This window comes from Hypanus sabinus, chromosome 14, assembly GCF_030144855.1.
Source record: "Hypanus sabinus isolate sHypSab1 chromosome 14, sHypSab1.hap1, whole genome shotgun sequence".
NCBI lineage: Eukaryota > Metazoa > Chordata > Chondrichthyes > Myliobatiformes > Dasyatidae > Hypanus > Hypanus sabinus.
Genome location: NC_082719.1, coordinates 90,164,563 through 90,181,882, shown reverse-complemented (window position 1 = coordinate 90,181,882; position 17,320 = coordinate 90,164,563). Strand labels below are relative to the sequence as shown.

Below are 17,320 nucleotides of genomic sequence, written 5' to 3'. Positions count from 1 at the left end.
ATTTATCGCAAAGGTAGTAGCAACTGTCGCCTCAGCATCCCCTCCCAAAACATATGCAATAAAGGAGGATTTAAAATAAAATAAATTTGCTTAGCTTTGTGCATCTTGTAACTGGAATTATGAACCCTCTATTCAATATAGCCCAGCACAAAGAATTAAATTAATGCGCATCATAGTTTCTGCTAAGTTTACTGAAAACATACTATTCTAAGGAAGGGTTGGTAAATGGAGTTGATGCATCGATCTATTAGGAATAATAGATGTACCTTACGGTCTGACTGTCTAACTGGTATTGCTGTGTTCCTGTATTACAGCAGTCTGCAGAGCTAAATGCAACATCCATGTTTGTCTAACAGTAAAATACTTTACGAAGGTTCAGGAAAGTTCCTGTCCTTATTTGCCATGCAAAAGGACTGAAGTGACAGTAGGTGATTGAGAACGAACAGTCCTGTGATACAATAAGCCACTGAGTTGTCCATAGGTATTTCCTAGTAAGGCTAAAAACAAGAATAATCACTTTGGTTTGAGATACTTTTGGAACAAATCCCCACCACTGAAAAGAAGAGAAAACTGACAGGAGTGAGGGGAAAAAAAAATCTGTTGGTCGCAATTATTCAGAAAGAGCAACTGAAGCAGTTAGAATAATTATCTAGCAATGCAATTGCTCTTTTGCGATTTCAGAGAGCTGATTGTAACCCTTTCATGAGTTAATTGCAATAATAAAGAATTGATTCTTTCCAGACGACAGTGTCAAAAGTAAGCAAAAAAGAATCCTATCACAGATGAAGATATTCTGAAACAAGAAAAGTTTAGATATTGTGCTATCAAGTAACCCTATCACAGTGCTGAGGCTCAATTAAATCGCACCCTGTACCTCCAAGTTATGAGCAAGCTATTAAGCTACTAGAAAGTGCTTTTTTGTTACACTGAAGCATTACCGTCTTACCTTTGCTATTTCCATCAGGCCCTCGAAGGATCGTGCATTCTTCAATGTTACCGAAAGCTTCAAATAGTCTGCGTACGTCCTCCTCTGACTGTTGTTTGTTCAGCATGCCCACAAATAATTTTCTGTCTTCTGGAACAAAAGTTAAAGGTGCTTACCAAATCCTTGCCAGCTTTATGCATTTTTCACAATAAGTAAAATATATAAATATATATAACCTGCACCTCCAATTTATCTATATAATACCCCTTTAGTTTCTCAATTTACTTAAGAAATCAGTTCTGTTAAAATGTGGACATTTTTTAATGTGAAATCACTCATAATACATCTAGAATTAATCCTTATACTATATCTGTTTCATATAAATGCTATGTTAAGTTAAATAAAATAGGGATTTACACTGCCTTCTTGCAATGCTTAAAATGTTTTATATTTTAAGATTGTATACTTAGAACTGTTTTAAATAAGAATAATTATTTATTGACTTGAAGCTGCCACTTGGAACTGAAGAAATGCATGATTGAAGTTAATTGCTTGTGTTTGTGGACCTTAAATTTGCAATAGCAAGTCTATATCACACACACAACTTTCTGTTGACTCATTTATTTCTTCAGTTCATTTTTCCATTCTGTCTTAAGATGGCAGTAGTGCCCACTCAAACAGACAACTGAGTAAAGGCAGTAACAGGTCAACCTCTTTTAATAATATGGGATTGTAATTTTTACAACAGTCTAACAGTTCTACTTTCTTTTAGCAAACCAATTCTCCCTCATTTCATCTCTTGACCGCTTCTCTGAAGTCATCAATTCCTACACTAGTCCCTTGACATCAGGCGTCCGTTGTTTCTAACTGGGTATTCTTCAGTGCAAACAGCTGAAATCTACACTCAGTGGACCCTTTATTAGGTACACCTGTATACCTGCTTGTTAATGCAAATATCTAATCACCAATCATGTTGCAGCAACTCAATGCATAAAAGCATGCAGACATGGTCAATAGGTTCTGTTGTTCAGACAAAACATTAGAATGGGGAAGAAATGTGATCTAAGTGACATTGACTGGAATGATTTTGCTACTAGATGGGATGGTTTGAGTATCTCAGAAACAGCTGATCTTCAGGGATTTTCATGCACAATAGTCTCTAGAGTTTACAGAGAATGGTGTAAAAAGCAAAAACAACTTTCAGTGTGTGGCTTTTCTGTGAATGAAAATGTCCTATTAATGAGCAAGATCAGAGGAGAACGGCCAGACTGGTTCAAGGTGACATTAACTCAAATAACCACATATTATAACAATGGTGTGCAGAAGACTAGTTCTGAATGCACAATGTGTCGAAAATTGAAGTTTACGAACTGAAGACCACAAACATATGTTCAGCAGCTACTTTATTAGGTACAGGTACCTAATAAAGTGGCCACAGAGAAAGGGTGCACTAATGGGAAATTCAAAGTTGTTGAAGGCTTATACAAATGCACATAATTTTACTTTAAAATATGACAATTTGATCATACAATCCCAGCTGAAGGCATCAGTTTTAAGTTTGCAAACATAAACACTTTTAAGCATTGTCAAAGTAAATTTATGATCAAAGTATCTTTATGTCACCATAGGAACCTTAGTGGATTTTACTTTGTGTGGTTCCTGAGGTATATTTATGGCATTTGTACTCCTTTTCAATTTGAAGTTAAATAAATGACATCAGTAAAGGAACAAACCTGAGGGCTTTCTGGTCAGTGACTATTGGTCACACAAATAAGCTCTTTGGAAATGTCTTCAAATATACTCTTTCAAGGAGTTCATAACAGTGCGATGGGAAACTCCGAAAGTTTAGAATTTTCTCATTATATTTTGGCATGCATTAATTGTTTAGAACATAATATTGAAATAGTTGTATTTTTATTGGAGGATCTCAAGGAAACCTCTTTGAAAGGTTGGTCATGGCTAGACTGAACTCCTGCCTCAGCAAGAACCAGGACCCATTGCAATTTGTCTATCTCCACAATCGGTCAATGGCACACACAATCTCAATGGCCCTTCACACGGCTCTAGACCAGCCGGACAACACAAGCACCTATGTCAGGATGCTGTTCATCAACTATAGCTCAGCATTTAATACCAACATTTCCACAATCCTGATTGAGAAGTTACATAATCTACTCAATATATGTATACTATAATCGATTTATTTATTTATTTATTATTTTGTTTCGTTTCTTTTTCTGTATTATATATTGCATTCAGCTGCTGGTGCTAAGTTAACAAACTTCACGACACATGCCAGTGATAATAAACCTGATTCTAATCCTGAAATATTCTGCTTATTGAAAGGCCTAGATAGAGTGGATGTAGAGAGGACGTTTCCAATGGTGGGAGAGTATATGACCAGAGGGCCCAGCTTCAGAATAGAAGGATGTCCCTTTAGAACAGAGATGAGCAGGAATCTCTTCTGCCAGAGGTGGTGATTTTGTGGCATTCATTGTGACCGATGACTGTGGAGGCCAAGTCATTGTGTGTATTTAAAGTGGAAGGTCAGTAACAGCATCACAGGATATAAGTAACGGCATCAGTAACTTCTTGATCAGTAACGGCATCACAGGATATAAGGTGAAGGGAGGAGAATGGGGTTGAGATGGAGGATAAATCAGTCATGATCGAATAACAGAGCAGACACAATGGGCTGAATGGCCTAACTTTGCTCCTATGTCTTATGGTCTTATTCTTTTTCACTCAACTTACTTACTGCCTGTTACGCCACTGGCATTAGGGGCAGCATTGATGTTTTCTCATTGCTGTTTCCATAACAATTTTTTATTTGTGAGCCCTGAGCTGAGCCCCCAAACCTGGAAGACTGGTGGATGTCTCTTAGTCTGGCCTTTACCCTTTGATCTGCTTGACATGGGTGACCCTACGAAGAATCAAAGCACAAGGCCTTGAGTACAGCCAACATAGGTCTCTGGGTCATTGAGGCACGTATGCCTCCAAACCCTATGACCAGGTTGTGATCCTTTGGGAGGGTTTTTTACTCAACAGTTTGAAGATATTTATGTACAAGGACACTATCATATTGATAATTTTTATCTAAAGATGCCAAATATTTCCAGATGAACCAGATTTCACTGTCAGATGTGCGCAATGATACATTGCAAAGAAGGCAGTGTTGTGTCCTGACCTCTGCAATTTAATCTCCAACATAGGCTGAGTGTCCTTTTTTGGAAAATTTACCTGTCATGTAGGCCTGGCACATTTTGGCTAAATGATTTATTTATCAGTACAAGTACAGGTGGAAGGAACACATAGAGAATGCTGGTGGAACTCAGCAGGCCGGGTAGCATCTATGGAAAAGAGTAACAGTTGACATTTTGGGCTGAGACCCTTCATCAGGACTGGAAAGCAAGAGAAGTGCAAAGAGGGGAGGAAGAAGTACAAGGTGGTAGGTGATAGGTGAAACTGGGAGAGGGGGAGAGGGTGAAGTAAAGAGCTGGGAAGTGGATTGGCGAAGAGGGGGGATCTGATAGGAGAGGATAGAAGACCATGGACGAAAGGGAAGGGGAGGGTGGAAGGAGTCAGCAAATAAAATTACTACTTCACTGTTGAATCTTATTACCCCACAGTTCCTGACCATTCACATTAGCCACCAATATAAATGTGAAACCCTTGCACTCAGATTCACAATTTAACTCCTCGTCAGTTTTTTCAAATATAGCTGCCTTTGTCTCTACTCAGCAATGTTTACGGTGGTGAAATTTAAAGTGGATGGAACACTTAAAATATCCCTCACCATAGCTGGAGTTCTTTAAATGCATGTGTGCCCTGCAGCTTATTTCAGTTCAATTACAGTAGTAAGGAGCCACATGCAATCAACTAAATTTGCATTAATGGTAATGAAGTGTACATGAAACAGATGCAATTGAATAAAATAATGTAACAACACTGTAACAATTTTATAGCAGCAAATTAATAATAGCTTCTGTATCTCCACTGTGGAGTCTGATCCATCACTGAGATTGAGCATCATCAGAGTCAGAGAACACTACAGCACGGAAACAAGCCTTTTAGCCCACCCACGCCGAACCATTAACCAGCACCCGGACCGTAGCCCTCAATACCCCTCCATCCATGTACCTGCCTAAATTTCTCTTCAATGTTGAAATCGACCCTGCATCCATCACTCGTTCCACACTCTCACCACCCTCTGAAACATTTCACCTTTCACCCTTCACCCATGACCCCTAGTTGTAGGGGTCAACCTCGGTGGGAAAAAAGCCTGTTTGCATTTACCCCGTTTTTATCGTTCATAATTTTGTCTATCTTTATCAAATCTTCCCTCAATCTTCTAGGTTCTGGGGAATAATGTAGTAACTGTTCAACCTTTTCCTTGTCCTGGGATCTTCAAGTCTGGGCAACATCCTTGTAAATTTTCTCTGCACCCTTTCAGTCATACTTACATCTTTCCTGGATGTCGGTGTCAAAGAATGCGCACACTACTCCAGATTAAGCCTCTCTAACGTCAACATAACATCCAACTCCTGTACTCCATATATTGATTTATGAAGGCCAATGTGCCAAAGGTCTCTTTACAACTGTATCTACCTGTGACACCACTTTCAAGGAATTATAGCTTTCCTTTCCCAGATCCCTCTGTTCTGCCGCACTCCTTGGTGCCCTGCCATTCACCATGTTTGGTCCTCCCAAAGTGCAGCTCCTCACACTTGCCTGCTTTAAATTCCATCTGCCATTTTTCAGGCTGGCTTAGATCCCAGTACAAACTTCAATGGTTTTCCTTGCTGTCCACTATACCCTCAATCTTGTCAATCAATTTTCAGGTATACAATCCAAATATAAAGAGAAATTAACTTTTCTAGATTCAATGTATATTTTGCAATGGTAATGAACTATTGGAAGACCGTAATTCATTTTGTGTGTGTGTGTGTGTGTGTGTGTGTGTGTGCGCGTGTGTGTGTGTGTGTGTGTGTGTGTGTGTGTGTGTGTGTGTGATATATTTTTCTTTCTTTTTACAATATTTTCATTCAGAACAAAAAAACAAGATTTACAGAGTGCAACACATAAATACATCTCAACGTGACTTGTGTACATTCATATATTGTAATAAAATTGATCAAAATGTTGTAGCATAACACAGAAAGGTATACCACTCTGTAATCAAATTTAAAGATAGGTCATACATCATCAAAGAAATTTTGTGTGTGTGTGTGTGTGTGTGTGTGTGTGTGTGTGTGTGTGATATTTTCTATATTTCTGCCTATGTAAAGATCACTTATTAAGATGTTTAAATAAATTTTTCTTCATTTCAATTCTTGTTTGTCTTTTCTGTTTTACTGTCTCAAAAAACCGGATCTAAGAGGAGAAGATTAAAGTGATAATGACATACGTGTATAACTTGCTCTTTCATGATTTACCACTGTAATCCACTGACTTGGTAAGAGTATACTTACTTTCTGCCCGTTATGCCTTCAGGTTCGGGGGTATGAGTATAGAATACTTATTAATGCTGGCTGCACAATGACTTTACTCCACTGTATGCGTATAAAACTTAAACTCAGGTGGAGATTGTGGAGCTTATCTACCCAGCAATGCCTATATCTAAAGAATGTCATCTATTGTGAACGTCAGAATTAGAATCAGGTTTATTATTCCTGAAATATGAAATTTGTTGTTTTGTGGCAGCAGTGCAGTGCAAGTCAGAAATACTACTATAAGTTATAAAAATAACCTTTTAGGATGTCCTTTTAGAATGAAGATGAGGAGGAAGTTTTTGGCCAGAAAGTGGTGAATCTGCAGAATTCATTGCCACAGGCAGGTTAATGGGTGTATTTAAGACAGAAGTTGATATATTTTTGATTGGTCAGGGCATGGAGGAAGATGGGGAGAAGGCAGGAGATTGTGGCTGAGAGGGAAAATGGATCAGCCGTGATGAAATGTCAAAGCAGAATTGATGGGCCAAATGGCCTAATTCTGCTCCTATACCTTATTGCCTTATAAAATACGCAAATAAATAGTGCAAGAGACGAATACTGAGGCAGTGTTCATGGGTTCATGAACTGTTCAGAAATCTCGTGGTTGAGAGGAAGAAGCTGTTCCTAAAATATTGACTGATATAATCAAAACTCATGGTTTAAATAAAAATAAACAAATAAGAAAAAATCCACTGCTGGTTTACAGTATTTTTTAAAACCCTGCGTGTTTTAAAAGTAATAAGTATAGGAAATATGTTTGCTCTGAACCTTCCAATAATAATAAAATTGCTCAAATCTAGCCAAATGAGCGGTCTAGAAATTCTTCGACATATGAAAAGTACATTAAGTCTGTGGTGTGCAGTGGGCCAGAAAGAGAATCAGTTACTGCAAAGCACTGCATATGCATATGTGTTTAATATGATCACAGGCCTTCCAAGATAACACAATATCTAAGTGATAGCAACATGAATTAGTGACGACAAAGTAAGCATACCCAAAATGCTGGAGGAACTGAGTAGGTCAGGCAGCATCTAGGAAAATGACTAAACAGTCAACATTTCGTACCAAGAGCCTTCTCCATCCTGGTGAAGGGTCTCAGATTGAAATGCTGCTGTTTCCTCTTTTCCATAGACGCTGCCTGGCCTGCTGAGTTCCTCCAGCATTTTGTGTGTGTTGCTTTGGATTTCCAGCATCTGCAGGTTTTCTCATGTTTGTCTAAGGCCATCCCTTTGCTTACTTTGTCACAGTGAAATGCAGGAAGTCAGCTCCTGCTACTCTGCTGAAAGGCCATTACTCATTTAAGCTTTGACAATGATCACTATCAGACTTTTTTTTGACTCTAAAGGTCATTACTGGCAATCTTGATCATCTTTTCCCTGAGAACTGCAGTAAAATTGATCAAGTAGAAAGAAAGAGATATCTTTTCTCGTGACACACTGAATCACAACAATTAAAAGTAAAGATACAAGTGAACAGTGAAGGCCAAAGATATCCTTTCACTATTAAACCATGCTGAGATTGTTTCAAACTAATAATTAACTACCCAACTTTCTTGCAGGGTTTTCAGTAGAGGACAGCTATTTCGCTACATACTGAGAAAACATTAAAACAGAGCAATGCTTGCCAGAAATCTGTACTGCAGCTGAAACAAACATCGACACATTAATTTCACCACTTCCAGCAGGACTGGGTACAAGCTTCACCTTGGCAAATCAACATTCATCTTCTGTCACCATGAACGACTTCTGAGTTTACTCTCGAGATATACGGTGATATTGTGCACAAGGGAACCAACTAATCAAGTGTTGGTTGTGGAGTGACTATCATCTGGAGGATCAGGTCCACTTTTGAGTAATTTTTTGGAGTGACTTAAAAATTTCCCCTCTTTCTCTTACTCTAAAAGTGATCATGTTGTTAGTAAGTGCTGGCCAAGTCATCGGGTATATTTACGGAGGAGGTTGATAGGTTCTTGATTAATCAGGATATCAAAGGCTACAAGGAGAAGGCAGGAGAATGGGATTGAGAGGGATAATAAATCAGCCATGATGGAGACTCGATGGGCCGAATTCTGCCCCTATGTCTTATTTGTAATTTATCCTCCCTCTGTTTTGTATGAAGTGCACCCTGAATTGCACAGGAAATCTGTGAATTCATTACAAAGGTAAACATTAATTCTTGCAGAATCTTGTGAATTGTCAAGATGCTACGGTGGAAGAAGTTAGTTTTTGCGGTTCAAGATTAAGAAAAGGCAGAATATGGAAATACAAAATAAAATGCTGGAAACCCTCAACAGTTCAGGCAGCATCTATGAGAAGAAAACCAGAGTTAATGTTTTTGGGGAAGTCTTGCCGCATTCAACCTGAAAGTATAACTTTCTTTCTCCTGCAATGACCAGCAGAGAGCTTCCAGCATTTTCTGTTATTTGTTCTTAATTTTTTATCCTTTTTTTTTCAAAGATCAAAGTTCAAAGTCAATTTTTTATCAAAGTACATACAGTATATGTCACCATACGCAACTCGGAGATTTGTATTTCTGCAGGTATACTCAATAATTCCAATAACCATAACAGATTCAATGAAAGATCACACCAAACAGGGTGGACAACCAGTGTGCAAAAGTCACCAAACTGTGCAAATACAAAAGAAGAATGAAAAAAGTAATAACAATAAAAAATAAATAAGCAATAAATATAGAAAACATGAGATGAAGAGTCCTTGAAAGTGAGTCGATAGGTTGTGGGAACACTTCATTGTTGTGGCGAGTGAAGTTGAGTGAAGTTTTCCCCTCTGGTTCAAGAGCCTGATGGTTGATGGGTAATAACAGTTCCTGTGGTCTATGAGAACACATCAACAAACAGCTTCCACAAACTGACAAAAGGTGAAAGATCCTATTAACAATTTCAATCTCCATACAAAGAGCAGCCTTGAAGAAAGCCGCCTGATTTTTTTTACCTCTTTTCCTGCATGTCAGTTTGGATCAGCATTGAGTAATACCAAGTGAACTGAGATGTCAGATCACAAGCTGGGAATTAGCTCTCTGGTGCATTCATGGAAAGTAAAATATGCAGCATATATTATTGCTCCAATTTTCTCCCAGGTGGGTTGCGTTTTTAATTACCCCTGTCCACCACTTAACTAACTATAATTTTATGTATTAAATATAACACAAGAAATTGGGTGTAGAACTTGATAAAATAGAATTGTCATTAGTATTGTAATCGAAGTTTCAGTTTAAAGATATTTCATGTGGCAAAGGTAGTTTAGTGGTTAGAGTAATGCTATTACAGCACCAATTCAGTACAGTTCATTTCTAGTTTAACATTAATTCAACCATAAGCATGGATACAGCCAAACAAAATAGTGTTCCCTTCAGGCCAGGATGGAAAATTCAGTACCAAAAGCACATATAATTATGCTAGCAGAAAAACATATAGATAAAATTTAAAAAAAAAAAATAATGTAGCCTAACTCCTTGAGTGTCATGGCATGTAGATTGATGGAGCAAGCCAGTTATCTTGGAACCACGTTTCTGCAAGAACCAGCCCGCAGCAGTTCTTATTTCGCATAAGTACAGCTGCAAACAAATGCAATCCAGCTTGTTCTCCATCGAGCGAACACTGGAGAGCAGCACTGAGGGGAGGGGCCAACCTCAACCCGGCCGTCTCCTTCCTCAGCACGATGACTGATGCAGTGCATCTCCCACACCCGTTGGTCTTGACAATAAACCAGTGAATGTGAATCGCAGTATTATACATCGCCAGTATCCAACAGAGCCTTGTGATCATAAGAATGTTTAACACAATCACCCGCACTGTTCACTCTGTGGACTGCCTCTGATGTCTTCTTCCCTGGGTGGCTGAAGTACGCTGCAACATGATATCCAACAAGTCCAGCTCAGTCACTATCCAGCAACTCGCAGCTGAACTAGACGTGCGGTGCCTGTTGTTCTAAATATCCAGAAGTGTCTTGTGATTGTGAAAAAGACATAAAGGACAAACAATTACACCTTTGGCTGGACACAGAGAGGTTGCTGAGTCCAAGCACAATGCCTTCTTACCAGAGAGATGGCAATCAATCACCAGCAATCAATGATCAGGGTTCAATTCCTGCCACTGTCTATAAGGAGTTTGTTACATTTTCTTCGTGACTGCGTGGGTTTCCTCCGATATTCCTAAGGTGTATAGGTTAGGGCAAGTAAGTTGAGGTCATGCTAAGTTGGTGCCAGAAGTACGGTGACATTTGCTGGCTGCTCCCCTGCACAGGTTCAGGCATCGGTGGTGCTGACGCATTTCACTGTATGCGTCAATGTACGTGTGACAAATAAAGCTAATCTTTAATCTTTATTTTCCATCTCTTTTCATTTCTAACAATTCTTCGTGCATTCATTTACTGTAACAGCTAGCACAGTGAACCTTTGCATTCACACCACAGCCACTACCAGATGAATGGGGGGGGGGGGATCCTGTTGGGTTGTGCATGCTCTATTCATTTATGATTCTTCTTTAAAGGTTGGAGACAGCTCTACAACAAAATGAACCACAGGTAGTTATGTACCTTACCTGACTGTGCTTGGCAGCTAGGTACCTTTACTCTCTGTGCTATCTGACAGAACTCTTACCCTCTAAGTCTAGCTAGTTTACTTGGAATCATTTTGCTTTACATTTCAGTAAGAGTGCATCCTAATGGTGTAAGGTTAGCTATTTCCATTAGCAGGAAATCAACTTAATTAATATATTGTCACTTACAGTTTTAGCAAGAAAATAGAATCTCTGAGCACTAGAACTGGGAAATAGGCCATTTGGCCCATCTAGTCAGTGCTGAGCTGTTTTTATACCTAGTCCCATCGAATCATACATCTCCAAACCTCTCCCTTAAAGGTTACAGTTGAACCTACATCCACCAATTCTGCTGATAGCTCATTCCACACTTGCACCACCCTCTGAGTGAAGTTGTTTTCCCTCTCAGTGAAGAGTGTAGTATCTTGATTTAATTCATAAGCACTTACTGGAAATAAACCTAAGGAACTTTCTATGCTAATCAATGCTGAGCTAAAATACTTGGTGAAATAGTTTCTTGACTGTTCACTGATTTTGGACGCAATACCTGACCCCATTCTCCTGAACCTCCTTTCTAACAGAGCACTGAGAAAAGGTCATGACCTGTGTGGTGGGGGTCCTTAATGATGGATACCACCACTTGAAGGATCGCCTTTTCAAGATGTCTTTGAAGATGTGGAGACTAGTGCCCATGATGGAACTGGCTTAGTTTACTGGGCACTGCTTGCTGAATGTCTGGCTGTCATTCTTGATGACTGAGAATTAGTCCTTGTAGTTGACCTTCAGAGGAACTTGGTCACCTTAGTCGATAGGCAATGCAAAGTTGAGTCTTTCTGAGTTATTTAAGGATAGCTAATATTGCATTTCATAATCAGAATCATCTTTTTCACTGACATACTGTTTGTCATGAAATTTGTTGTTCTGTGACAACAGTACATATAAAATGCAATGTACAGCAATATGTAACCAATGCATAAAAACTGTAAATTACAGTAAGTATCTATTATATATAAAATATTATTTATATTTTATATATATAAAATAAGTAGTGCGAAAAGAGAGCGGAAAATTTGAGGTAGTATTCAAAGGTTCATTGTCCATTTAGAAATCTCCTGGTGGAGGGGTGGAAGTTGAGTGTGCGTTTTCAGGCATCTGTACCTCCTCTCTGATGACAGCAATGAGAAGAGAATGTATCTTGGGTGATTGGGGGGGGGGGGTCCTTAATGATGGATGCCACCTTTTCGAGGCATCATGTTTTTGAAGCACCTTTCTCATTGCACCTGATCCTATTCTTTGGCTGCGTTCAATATTAATGCGCCTACTGTACACAGGATTGCAGTGAGAAGGAGAAAAATTGGCAATGGGATCAGGTACAGACTTTGGGGAGAACAGTTAAATCTGATCTGGTTTTCAGCAGTGTTGCGGATTCCGAAGTAGGGGCACTAGAGAGGAAAGAGAGAGGTGAGTAAAAGAAAGAGTGGAGAGAGAGAAAGAGAAAGTGAAAGGGAAAGAGAGAGAGAGAGAGAGAGAGAGAGAGAGAGAGAGAGAGAGAGAGAGAGAGAGAGAGAGAGAGAGAGAGAGAGAAAGTGAAAGAGAGAAAGAGATTGAGCAAGAGAGAGAAAAGAAGGGGATCTAATTTGGCTTAAGTTTTGAGGGAGTAAAGAATTTTCAGGAAAGCAGGGAATGGACAACAAGGGACAGTCACCTAATATGTGGAAATGCTTGGGAGTTTGGAGAGGGTGTGAATGTTCTTACTAGAATACACTCATATTCTTCCTGTATGTTCTTGTAGTAAAGAAAACACAAAAGCACAACAGATACTAGAAATATGAAATAAAACAGAAAATGCAAGAAGTCTCAGTAGGTGAGACATTATCTTCAATTTGAGAAAAAGAATTCAACTTTCACTTTGATGACCTTTATGCTGATAAATATTTCTAGTGTTTCTGTTTTATCTTAAGGTGGAGAAAGTGCCTGAAATTTCAGCAAAACAAGGAAAAGAAATAAATGTAAATGTTAAGGGAATGATAAGGACAATGGTGCTTAACTGGCAGGGCTGATCGTGTTTTGAGCCATGGATGCTCTTGAAGCAGATTAAATGCCTGGGTTATGGGCTGTAGAGTGGGCGATATCTTCATATTTTGGCAGCTCTATTAAAAAGCCAGCCAAAGCTCAGTGCAGTGACTGTCCCCTCCAAAGATGTGAGATTCCATAACACCAAAAAGGACAGCAGAGGCATCCATTACAATAATTAAGACAGATAATAATCGCACCTTCACTGTGACTCTCAATTTATTTCCTTGAATTTAATGAAATATTTTTATATGCACATTTGCAGAAGAAACCTCTTCTAACTCATTATCAACTCGCTTGATCTTTCCAACTTTCCTAAATTACTGGACTGCTTCTCTGAAATCCAGTGCTGCTTGAGCAGCGTGAAGATTGAAACTTTCATCTTCAGTGGCTGTCACAAACACCATTCCTTAGCGACACAGTCCAACCATCCAACTGACAAGTGTCTGAAACTGAGGCAGACTGCTTGCAATTTGGTTTGATATTTGACACTGAGAGCTTCAGACCACTGTTCATTTTCACCTCGATAATAGTTGCATAACTCTGTCAGTGCCTGAGCTCATTTGCTGCTGAAATCCTCATCAATGCCTTCTTGCCTCTCCACTTCCTGGAGTCCAATCTTCCTCAATCTTTTTGTCACTTTCCAAAACTCTGTTCAGACATTTCATCTATTGCCTATCTGTTACTTCTTATGTTCCTTGTCCAACTACATTGACCCCTGGTTAAGTCACAGTCTAATTTCAGAATCCACAAACATACTTTCAAATGATTCTATCATCTCAGTCTCTCCTCTTTGCTTCTTCTTCTTCTCCCTCTGTTTAACTGCTCAAGATATTCACATTCCATCAATTCTGGCACATTCTCACTCCAAACAACATTGGTGGTTAAGTCTCCAGCTGCCAAGGCTGTTAGCTCATGAATTGCCTATCTAAACCTCTCTATTTTTCTTTCTTCTAAGGGTTTTACTCTTTCTCTGTAGCATCTACCTCTTATATTGCCATAGTACTTTTATTTTGTTTAATGCACAAATGCGTTCCTCTGGATTTCTGGCATTTGCAGAATCTCTCGTGCTATTTTTGGTTGATCACATTCCTCTGAAACTCCACCGTGGATGGTCCAAAGTCACTGAAAGGAGGAGAGTTGGGCATAGGGTTACAACTCATCCCGTTTTAAAGCCCTGGGAAAGGTTTCACTGCTAGTGTAATGGTTTCTCTGTAGCAGCAGTGTTTGGATTATGACTAGAGATAACGGGGGCTTTGGAAGGTGTGGCGTCCAATGAGGGAAGTGCTTTTCTTTCTTGTGTGCCTGAAAGCGAGGGATTCACGGGCTTTTGTTCAGCAAAAGATGGAGGGAGAAGATGCAAGAACAAAGAGGTTGTAGACTGCAGGGCGGAGTGGACTTGGTATGGGGTTGGGAGTTCACGATGCCTAGGGAAGTTGACAGAGAACAAAAATCCTGAGCTCCAACGTGCACATTAGACTGTTTCATTAAAATGGGCCCTTTGTTTTGTTTTCTTCACTAACCCCATAATCAAATTAAGAATTATAAAGCTCAATCGTTCAATTACATATGATGTACTCTTTGTGATTTCATGGTACTGATTTGTACAGGGGGAAAACATCATGCAGCAGACGAGATTTCACTAGTTTGGTGGGGCCGAAGACTGTCTTCCCCTAGACTAACAAAGCTGGCTGAACCTGATGGTTACACCATAAAAACCCATACCTAGAGAAATGCCAACAGAAACTCATCCCTATGAGAGAAAGGAGACACCAAAAAGATGGGTTGCACCTGAAGACTTCTTTAAAGAATGGCCCAGGACAGAGGACTCTGGATAGCTACTGTCAGTGTCCTATGTCCTACTAGAGGTGCTGAGCAAGTCCATTCCTGCAAAGCTGCTTGGGCCTTCGAACCTTGGGATTACACTGAACAACCTACAGATGTACTTTCAAGGACTCTTTACTTCTCATGTTCTCAGTATTACTTTTATTTGCACAATTTGTCTTTGTCAGTCTTTGTTTATGAGAAATTTTTTGTAAAATTCTATTATATTTCGTTTTTCCTGCAAGAAAATAAATCTCAAGTTAGTATACTATATGTAACATACATACGTTAATAATGCATTTGCTTTGAACTTTGAACTTGCAGGAGGTGCTACAGACTACTTTGAACTCTGCTTACTTGAAGGTACTGCTGAAATGATAAAGTTCTTGAACAGAATGTTACCATTCTCTAATTTGATGATTCATTGAATAGCCAAGGGCAAAAGTAACCAATGAGAAAATAGAACAATTGCAATTAAATATATTCTTACCCAATCACAAGGCCATTTGATATTAAAGGGTGAGGGGGAGCTACAGTTAAATTTAATCCAATCAAAAAAGAGCATACTGTCACCATACTGCCGTGTCTGCATTGTGCCGAGCAATTCCGCGGATCTTGCGGGATGCTGTCAGCCCAGAACTCTATTTCAAAAACTGACCACTTTTTGTGAAGCAGAACTTACTGATATTGATCCTTCAGCTAATTTTTATTCATTTGAAGTGGCATTCTATGGACTACTCCCATGGTTTTGTTTTATGTCTGCCTACTCACTAAATATTTAATGCATTTCTCTAAAGTTACTTTTCACCGACCTCATTTCCAGATACAGGAGTCCAACACCAACATCTTATAGATTTTCCTCACAGCTTCGAATCACAAGACTGGTGAATGGCTTACTGTTTCCTCTCTACAGCACCTTCATTTCCTCAAGATCTCAGCATTGTTTTCCACTGAACAGGCTGGTGAGATTTACATGCTGTACCATGTGACCTCATCTCTGGTCTAAACCTAATAATTCTCATCCTTAGTCAAATTTTTTTGTTAATTTTTTGTTAATACATAGTCAAATTTTTTTGTTAATTTCCATCCATTCTCAATACTTGAGTTTCTAAAATTTATGTTGAAATAACAATTATTCATGCAGAACTTCACCAGTGGATTAATAAAAAAATAAATATGCAATATAGCATGCATGACTGTGGACTTGGTTTTTATGCACATTCTACATGGGTTTTACTGAAATGTAGTTTCAATTCCATGTGTAACACCACACTGAGTTCCTTATATTCTATGGATCTGTTGCATATTCTCAGCTTTGCAGATGAGATCTCTGCAGCTAGCTTAAAGCAGAAGAGTGGATTCTGGTTAAATGGGCCATTGCTTAATCAGTGTAACTGCCTATTTGGGACAACTCTTAAAGAGCAGAAACAAATTGAGAAAATAGCTGAGATTCTCTTTGTTTATTTGGGACACTATGTTGCTTAATTGGGGCAGGAGACTGTTGCTGAGAGTTTTCTAACTAGTGTCAGATACATGCAGGTCACATGGGTGTTAGAAATTACACCGTGCTTAGAGCAAGCAGTTTTTAAATAGCGTCACTTGCGTTTTTGTGTTCAAAAGCAGTGATTTTTGTCACTGATAGTTGGTGCATATTCTCCCGGAGAATAAGGGGAGGTCTTACAAAAGGTATACAAAATTATGAGTGATATAGTTGGGTACAGGCTTTTTCCCTTCAGGTTGGGTGAGACTAGAGAAAGCGATCATAGGTTAAGGGTGAAAGGTGAAATATTTAGGGGGAATCTGAGGGGGTCCTTCTTCGCTCAGTGGGTGGTGTGAGTTGAAGTGATGGATGCAGGTCCAGCTGTAACATTTAAGAGAAGTTTGGATAAGTGCATGGATGAGAGGGGTATGGGATTAGGCAGAGGACCAGGCAAGCATGGTCAAAAGGCCTGTTTCTGTTCTGTAATGTTCCATGAAGATAACTCAGTGAAGACCAAGACTATGAAAGGAAGAAAGCTACAGGGTAACAGAGTGAGGGAAAGGAATGGGCTCGGCTGAGTTGCTCTTGCAGGAGTTGTACAGATTCCATGCTAAAACTGTTCTTGTGATTCTGTGATTCTAGTTTGTGTGTTTACCTGGCACAGCTTCAGGGAAAATTCAGTTAGTAAGATTTGATTACTCAGTGCATAAATAAGAACTGTCATTGAAAAATTGCACCAGGCATGAATTATGCCACTGCATCATTGTTAACTTCATTTGTGAGTGAGTGAGTGTGAGAAAAAGATACAAGCAAGTTAAATGTCCTGAAGTCAAATGTCAATGACAAAATAAATTCATTTTCAATGTACTTTTATGTTACTACATACTACATTGAGATTGACTTTCTTGAAAGCACTTACAGTAAATAGAGAAATACAATAGGATTTATGAAAAACTATATATAAACAAAGA

General features: G+C 39.0%; 1 protein-coding gene across 38 annotated transcripts in view; it reads right to left on the bottom strand.

Moving 5' to 3' along the window:
• celf4 (CUGBP, Elav-like family member 4) overlaps nucleotides 1–17,320 on the bottom strand; it is a 1,224,602-nt gene that overhangs the window by 310,491 nt on the left and 896,791 nt on the right. For 15 of the 38 annotated variants that reach the window (XM_059988614.1, XM_059988578.1, XM_059988606.1 and 12 more), the window contains exon 4: nucleotides 947–1,075. In XM_059988614.1, coding sequence (XP_059844597.1) covers nucleotides 947–1,075 — 129 coding nt within the window. Of the gene's footprint in view, nucleotides 1–946; nucleotides 1,076–11,575; nucleotides 11,592–17,320 lie in introns of all 38 variants that reach the window. The other 23 variants (XM_059988596.1, XM_059988611.1, XM_059988577.1 and 20 more) reach the window with 2 other exon arrangements.